General features: G+C 37.1%; 1 protein-coding gene across 1 annotated transcript; it reads right to left on the reverse strand.

The window, feature by feature from the left end:
- Window positions 1-8,158: 8,158 nt before the first annotated feature.
- Window positions 8,159-9,181, reverse strand: LOC122796744 (trace amine-associated receptor 5-like). The gene has a single exon (XM_044065486.1). The coding sequence runs from the start codon at window positions 9,179-9,181 to the stop codon at window positions 8,159-8,161; it is 1,023 nt and encodes a 340-aa protein (XP_043921421.1).
- Between the last annotated feature and the right edge of the window lie 209 nt (window positions 9,182-9,390).

Here is a 9,390-nt window from a genome sequence, read left to right on the forward strand (position 1 = left end):
TTATGAAGTTATTGGTAAAATAAATTTAAATGGCAGGAAAGTTCATTTTAAAACAGAATCAACATAAATGCAACTACTGGTAAAAAAGTGAAATAAGTTGAATGGTAATAATAAAGTTCTAGCACAGTGCACTGTATTTGTTCTTCAACAGTAGCTTTCTAAGAGACAATCTGGAGACAACAGTTTTGCCTTTATATACACACATCCATATACACCCACACAAACTCACACTTACCTACAAACCCATGCATATACCATGCACACATGCATATTTGCACACACACACACACTCACATCTGGGATGAAAAAGGTTTGTTGTTCCCATGTTGGCTTAGGCTATCTGTCTTCAAACTGAAACAGAATTATTTCTGCAGTATATCACAGACAAAGAACTTTTTTCTTATGCATGAACCTGCGACAATTCAGCTTTATCCAGTTTCAGTTTCTCTGATAAGGTACAATAAGGAACAATATAAACCAAACAAACATGGCTCTATTATCTTCACACTGCCTTATTAGTTGCTTGCTTTGTCTGTCTTCCAGATGCTTGTCACATACCCTAGTGAGAATCCCATGTGTATCATCCTCACAGTTTACTCTATTGTGTCTTTTTTATTCTTTTTTTATGTATTTCAGTTTGTTTGCCAGGATGGTCCATTGGGCCACAAGGAGACTGTTTTCAATGGAGTCCTGGGGAGAAAAGCTCCAGAGTAGTACAAAATATACATAGTGATAAGACAAATGAATATAATATACATATCAGTAAGACAAATACAATATGATACAAATATAATTACAAGAAGATACTGAGAAACAAGTTTAAATAAAAAGTTAGATTGCAATTCTTGTAAGATATGTGTGTTTTCAAAGTTGTTGTTAAGAGCATTGCACAACAGAAAGCTCATAGCAGATATATTATCATGTGGAGAGTAACTGTGGTTGAGAAAGCTATATAGGGTGAGAGCAGGAGCATTCCCACTGTGAGTTTAGATGGGAGTGGAATAAAGTTTTGAAAGCAGAGAATTTGCTAGTGGTACGGATATGTGGTGGCAGGGAGTTCCAATGGCGTGCTACAGAGAAGGGTAAGAGATGTTTGCCTGGTGGACGAACGGGTTTGTGTAGCTCAATAAGATTTTGGAAGCTGGATATTAGGCATCTATTTGGTTGATACATTTGGAAGGTAGAGGTAAGGGAGGGGCAAAGAGAGGGGCTAAAAATAAGTTTGTATGCTTGGATAAGTTGAGTATAGATGAGGTAATTGGGTAACTCAAGCCAGTTCAGTTAATGCATGGATTTACAATGATGGGTAGAGGATCTGCAGCCTGTAGCAAATTTAGAGATTTTGTAGTAGCAGGAGGAAAGTAAGAATAGTGGCACCATATAACAGGGAAGGGATGAGGTAAGTAGTAGCAAGAGTGATCCTGATGGCAGGAGAGATGTAGCGGTTGTGGCGGTAGAGCATTCCAAGTTTCTTATGTGTTTTTTTTATGCTTACTTGAAGATGGTTGTCAAACTTTAGTTGATCATCAGTAAGGACTCCTAACAGTTTTGCAGTGGAGACTATTTTGAGAGGAGTGTTGTTTTGGCTGGTGGCAGAGAATGAATCTTTATCTGGGATGGTGGTTTTAGAAGGGTAAATATCATTAGCTTGGTCTTGGTTGCGTTGAGTGCCAGGTGGTTGTTTAGCATCCATTGTTCAGTAGAAATGAAGGCATCTTGTGTTAGTTTTGCTAATGAGTAGGCAGAAGTAGCAGAGCAGATTCTTGTAGAGTCATCAGTGTATTGGATATGTTTATCATTAGGGATAGCAAGATAGAAGTCATTTATGAAAATACTGAATAAGAGGGGTCCTAGAATAGAACCTTGGGGCACACCTGTGGGAGTAGTCAGGAAAGGTGAGATAGATTTTTTCCACTTGACAGCTTGTTGTTGGTTAGTCAGGTAACTGGTGAACCAGTTGATGGCAGAGTGGGATAGGTTTAGTTTGGAAAGTTTGGTAAGTAGAAGGCTGTGAAAGATGGTATTGAAGGCTTTAGGAAGGTCTAATAGCAGGACGGACACAATGTGACAGGAGTCACGGGCCTTGTTAACAGTTTCTAAGAAGGAGAGGAGAGCGATGGTGGTGCTATGGCCTGGTCAGAAACCATGCTGGGTTGAAGTAAGAAGGTCATGTCTTAGGAGATAGGGAAGAAGTTGCAGGTAAATGCATTTTTCAAGAACTTTAGAAATGGGGGATAAGATAGCAATAGGTCGGAAGTTAGGAATGTTGTTGTTGTTGCCCCCTTTGTGAAGTGGGATAATATAGGCTTTTTTCCAGAGTTGGGGGACATGACATTAAGATATTGATCTATTATTAGTATGCAGATAGGGAGGGCAATGGCATTTGCTCCGATTTTTAGGAAGTAGGACGGTATGTCATCACGAACATTAGAACAAGGTTTCAGTTTTAGAAGTAGTTTTTTACAGTAGAGACAGGAATAAGGTTCATGGAAAAAGGAGGAGGTTGAGAGGTGGAGTTGACAGAGGTGACAGGGGTGTCTGGGGGTTGATGTGGGAGAGCTGACTTAGTGAAGGATGATGTTAGTTTGGTTATGGAGTCTATAAAGAAAGAGTTAAACTGAGAAGCTTGTTCTTAATGGGAGGCATTTGGGTCTGGGCAGGGGCTCTCTTTTTTACCTGGATTGAGGAGAGAGAAGATTCCATCTCAGAATTTTTTAGAGTTAGAGTTATGGTTGGTTTGGAGTGTGTCAAAATAGGTTTTGCGATCTGTACTAATACATTTTTTTTACTTTGTTGCTGAGTGCTTTGTATTCATTTAGGGTAGTTATGGTTTTGGTTTTCTGGTAGTGTCTCCAAGCTTTATCACAGAGTTGCATGCAGAGTAAGGTATTCTTAGTTAGCCATGGGATGGGATTGCTTTTTGTGCGTTTTGTTTTCCAGGGTGCTAAAGAGTCAAGTAAATGTAAGAAAGTTGTATTAAAGTAGGTGACAGCATTGTCAAGTAGGTGACAGCATTCTCAAGGGGTAATGTTTTAGTACTTATCATTCCAGAGCAGTGACACAGAGTTGACTGCATTTACAAATGTCAGTGTAACAAATGCGTGTCAGCATTTCAAACAGAAAGCTCCACCTTCTCCTACAGTTTAACTTGACTATTAGAATGCTTTTTCCCTACAATATGTTTTACAACCGTGTAGGTACCAGAAACCCTCATGTACTTCATAAAACTTTAATTTCCTTGCCTTGGAAGCAAAGAAAGGAAAAGACCACCCACTTTTTAAGCTTAATTTCTTACATATTTTGCAGAAGAATTTGTTTCAGCCTGAATGACATACCACAGAGACAGAGAAAGCTGTAGCTTTCCCTGTTGCTGCTGAAAATCTTACATGGGCAATTAGTTCTGCTGATGTCAGGAGCTCAGCAGCTGCAAGCAATGCAAAACTGTTTTCCACTATCTTTATTGCAGATTGGAAGATAACTTACACTGATTCATTCAGAACTGCCTCCAATGTAGTCATGCCTTTCATAGCTAAGCAAAGCAATTAAATTAGTCAGGGGTTCAAAGGAAGTTGTCACCACGTTTGACAAATTTACTTAAGCAGCATCACATTATTGAAATGCTAAGCTTTAAATGCTGTCTGTTTATACTACTTTATATATTAAGATGGCTTAAATGTAGTATCAAAGATGTCTGTGACATTTAGAGAAAAGTAAGAAAATATATTTCTTGTAATTCTTGTAAACTATCAACATGTGTACCATCTTCATGCCCTCCCACCACAATAGGACAAAATTGCCTAAATCATGACTTATCTGCAGGAAGTGAGACATGTGGAAACCCTAATAAGTAGGTGCACTTATACTGTTTATAAGAAGGCCTTTTATGCTTTCTTGTGGCATTCTACCAGAGGGTGATGTATATCTGGTGTACTCGTAGCGCAGGAAGCAGAACTTTAGTCCTGTGTGCTTGCTGCCAGACATCACAAGTTCAGTTACAGGAATGGGTAGCTGCATGCCTCAGTTCACTGATGGCTGTAACCATCAGGAGTGCAGTTTCTTGCAAAAGTACACAGTGTAATTTCTAAGTCTTACAGAGCCCAGGACATAACTAGTACTTGTCATTATCAAGGCGTCAATGTTGCTGAAATGTGAAAAGAAAAACATAATGCCAGAAAACATCTGTGCTGCAAATGTTATCCAAAGGTAAGGAATAGGAAGTCAGTAATATCTGGTTTTAGAATTGCAGATCTTAGTAAGGAGGAAAAAGAACATAACATTAGTTAAAAAAAAAAAAGAAATTCAGCTGATAATTTCCTACAATATTCCATACCACCTACAAATAAATATCTTCTGACTGCTGGAACTGGGGAATGGATTTATTTTCTGGTCTCTTAATTTTACTGTGTCATTATCAAGGAGTCAGGCTTGTAGAAGAGTGATTTTCCTGTACTGTAACAAATCACTATATGAGCAGAATACCAAATGGGAAAATATAATACTACAAGACATCTATGCCTCAGAAAAAATAGTCATCCATAGTAAAGAAATAGAAAGTTGGCCACGTTTTTAACTTACTTAGTAAGGGGAAACAAAAATATGACATTACTTATAAAACAAATGAAAATAAAGTATTTTCTACAACATTCAGGTAAAAAAAAGAAATAAAAATCTTTCCACTATGGGCAGCGGGGACAAATTTATTTTCAAATCCCTTCCTTTCCACTAGAGGCTGTCACACATGAAAATGCAAGGATCTCTAAGTGCAATGACAATTTTGTCATCTCAGAAATATTGTGTGGGAGGGGACTATCACTTCATCTTGGACAGCAAAAGGATGGATACTTTGAGCAAAGACCTGCGATTTAGCTACCTTTTTGGTTGCAGCTGTATAGCTCCTTAGTATACTGTAAAACAAGCCCTGCGACACACACAAATGAAAGCCATTCATGAAATAAAACAACCAGTCCTGTTATGGATGATATATAAGATGACAGTGACCAACACTAATCCCATTATATGAGAATGGGTTGTGTATACACCACCACTAGGGTCTAGGGTGACTCATATAATGCAGACTTGAAATGGATTATGGGAAAGAGAAAGGGTTGAAGAAAAATAAGATCACTTTGATAAATTCAGGGCCACTGGCAGCCATTAGTGGAAAAACAAATTAAAATTCTATACAAAGCAGTTAGAGTGATTTTGAAGTGTTAAAATGACTCAGAAAATAAAAAAAACAGAGTGAAAAAATAGATTTCTTTAGTTCTAAGGAACAATTTTCCTTTAACAGTGAGTATTTATTCTTGACCCCCTTTTCTCTTTGCATATTTACTTTCTTCTTCATGTTCACTGACACCATTATGATGATTACCTCACCCCATTCATCCCCGTCTGTATGGGTACTGTTTTTAAGCCATGGTTCTACATTTCCAAGTCAGATATTTACTAACTCTTATCAGCCAAATGCAGTCTGTAATAATTTGTTTCTTTATAGCTTTCCTAGCTTCAGCTGGTGATCACATTACTGACCTTACTGTGACTGCACTGTTCAAGCATTAGAAATGCTTGCTTCTTTGAAGTTAGTTTTAATATGTTATGTTCAGCAGTGTTAGGAATAGTGTGAATCGTAAACTCCAGACAAGGTTTATAAAAGCATCATATGTCCCATTCTGTAGATGATAATATATAAGTGCCACACTACAGTGAAGATGCATCTAAGTATGTATGCATGGGACTTTTACCTTTCTTTTAACTGCATAGCTATTGTTCACCTCCACATTAAGCATTATTCCTTTAGTGCACTATTTTAAAATGATGGCACCCTTGTTCTTTTCACCTTTCTTCATTCTGTCTGTAAATATGGCTGTGCTGTACCTTATAAGCAAATCTCTTCATGCATCACTTCATGTGCATGAATTTGCCTGGTGTAACACAGTTTCATTATGCAAATGTAATATCTTGATGACACTATTGCTAACAAGCTCCCACTTGTCGGCTATTAGGTAAAAATTTCTGTGTCTTATCATCCATTAATATCCTTTCAATATACTTCCTGATAACCACAGTCATTAAGCAAGAAAGGATGAATCCAAGGGAATTTATGAACCCCAAATAATATTTGTCCTGTAGTTCAGAGTTTGGTTATCCTTGCCTCCTCACTCATGTTGTCTTTTACTGAGCAAGTCACCTAATCTCAGAGTATTCCTTGATCACTGCTGAGAAAATGAACAGGTGTCAAAGTCAGCTGATCCAGTTTGCATGTAAATAATAAAAACATGCATATTATATATTTATTATTTGCACTGACCAAAATGAGGCTCTTTGAAAATTTTTTATTAAAAACACAAATGTTATGACAGAGAATGTTATGTACAATAGGCTATCCCAAAGTCTAGCAGTGAAAAAACTGAAATGATCATTGACACTCCAATGATAGTTAATATTTCCATATGTGCAGCAGTCCATGTTGGGCTTACACAATACTAACAGAAGTCAAATTTCAAAATGGAAACTTCAGAGCAGAATCAAAATATGTTCTTGTTATGTGACAGTACCCCCATTTTAGTCAGCTTTGATGTTTGTTGAAACTTTCATATACTACTGTTGATTATTATACACATCTGTCAAAATATATTGTATCATTCACATCAATAGGTGTCCCCCATGTCAATAACTATATAATCCATGCAGAGAAGCAAGGTACATACCACTGATAACAGAAACTGTATTAATACATATAGAAAATGCTGTGAAATCAATATACTTTCATGTATAAAGACACAACTAGTCATCATTTTTGTGCAACTATTCTTCTCTTTAGATAGTAGATTGCAGAAGCACATCTCATTTTATTTATTTCATTCATCTTTCTGTTGACCAGGTTAGTCCCACTAGGCTAGTGACCCTTTTTGACGGGAGATCCAAGGTGCTATTTATATTGCTAAGGGAAATGTGGCCAGGGCATTTGGGAATCTTCCCCTAATCTTTTCAAAAGGTGCCATGTGATCTTTTACATCCACCTGAGCTACCATCAACTCAAGCAGATGGGATTGTGGTTTCACATCTCATCTGAAGGATGGCACCCCCCTGCTATGCTGAGTGTAGCACCCCCCCCCCCCATACTGCACTGCAGTGTCAGCAATCTATCTACCTGGTGTGGTAATAGAACCCACAGCCTTCTGCACCAAAGACAGTTGTGCTACTTTGTGCCACTGATGCAGCATCTCTTAAAAACTGCATGACTGAGGAAGGGCAAGATGCATTAAACTCATCTTAAATAGGTCTACTAAAAGTACAGTCTTGTAATTATTTCATTGCAGACTTGATGGCTGCTATTTGCTAAAAAAGAAAAGTGCTGTAACTCCACATGCTCAATCTTCTGTAACTGCTTAGCCCTTGCAACAGACAACTCTATTAAACTCTATAGCCCTACCAAAGCCCTAACTCTAACCCTAAAATCCCAGCCAGTTCATAACCTGATTCCAAATTCATTAATCCTAAAACTCCACTCCCCACTCCCTAAATCTAGATACCCTGATCACTTGCTAACTCTAAAGTTCTTTCCTGCTACCTAACCCTAAAACTCCCCTCCCAGTTCCTAAGCCTAAAGCTCTCTTCTCACTCCTTAACCTTAAAATCCCCCTCTAATCCATTGTAATAAAATCCCCCCTTTACTCTATAAACCTAAATTTGTTGCTGATCACTGCCCAGATCTATACTTTCATGCCTCCTATTCTCTCCTTACAGATGTCTGAACTCATGCTTGAGTTTGAGTGAAAGTACAGCCTATAGGAGCTGCAAGAAATTGAGTCTTTGGCTTCAAAACAGTAATGTTTGATTGTTTGGGGACTCTTAACACCTGTACTAAAATCATATTAAGTGATATGCTGTTGATAATTAGCTTGGTGCAATCCACTGACTAAGCACTAATAATTTATCTGTACACTGTGCTATTTTATTATTTTGGAGAAACAAGTTTTATTTCTTAGTACTGACAGACTTAGAGTGCTTGCCTATAAATTATAATAAATAACAACGCCAATATTATGCTGTGACCTAAGGTTAATGACATTAGTATATAAAATGGAAGGAATCCAATCCTCTGTACTGACATTTTCATAGTAATTTTATCCTTCATTGTATAGTTGTCAGCTACATATCATTCTTGAAAGAGATTTACTCCCGCTGATCCTTGATGGAATATCTTGCCACTGACAATAAACTTAAGTGCTTTCCTGAACCAAGGATAAAAAAATCCATAAATTAAAGGGTTAAAGGCAGAATTAATATAGTTCATCCAGAATAAGAACTCCACTATTACAGATGGTGTAATAAAGTCAAACAACACATCAGTTATATTTTGAATAATAAATGGTAACCAACAAAACAAGTAAACTCCCACAGTAATACCTAGAGTTTTTGCAGCCCTTCTTTCTCTTTTAGAAGCTTTATGACTACGATGTCCATGCTGATTGTTATCTGGTTTACCATCTATAATTTTAGCCTGTCTTCTTGCTACACTAAAGATTTTTAGGTACAACCCCAACATAACAAAACAAGGAATGAAAAAAATAGAAAAATTAATCCACCCCCATAATGACATGAATGCAAGCTGGCAACTTCCTATACAATTTACAGATGCAGTTGGTAGTAGCATTTCTAGCTTCTTCTCAAACTGTTTTGAATAAAGCATTGCAAATGAATAAACAATTGCAACTGTCCAACTCACAGTTATAAAAACAAAAGCAACAAAAACAGTAATTTTAGTCGAATAAAGTAAAGGATCACAAATTGCATAATATCGATCAATTGAAATACAGCACAAGTGAAATACTGAAGCCAGACACAAAAATGTGTCAAATCCAGAGTGCAATACACAGAAAGTGTCTCCAAAGTACCAGCAAGTTTCAACAGATCTAACAGAGCTGAATGGTAGTACAACCAGCCCTAAAAGACAATCAATTAAAGCCAATGAGAGGGATAAGAAGTTAGTTGGTGAATGCAACACCTTGAAATGGGACACTGAAATAATTACCAATAGATTCCCCATTACAGTCATCACAATTGCAACTCCACAGAAAAAATATAAGATTAGCTGAGTACTGATGGATCGTACAAGTTTTGGACATGACCCATTTATATTGTTGTAACAGAACTCATTGTCTGCATTGCTCATGGTCATATTTTCTGTGGTCTGAATTTAAATTGAAAGCTTCAGCATTTAGCCTACATTAAGATGACTGGTGTCGTTGATATAACTTGCCCATTGAGTTCACATTTTTGATGAAACTGCAAAATAAAAAGAAATGTTGTAGTTAGCTGAAGTATTATTGACACACAGTTTTTTTTTGTTGTAATTTTGAATATCATGATCAGATCAGGTTTTTGACA

The sequence above is a fragment of the Protopterus annectens genome, chromosome 1.part0 (assembly GCF_019279795.1).
Source record: "Protopterus annectens isolate FY-2018-M chromosome 1.part0, PAN1.0, whole genome shotgun sequence".
Taxonomy (NCBI): Eukaryota; Metazoa; Chordata; order Ceratodontiformes; family Protopteridae; genus Protopterus; species Protopterus annectens.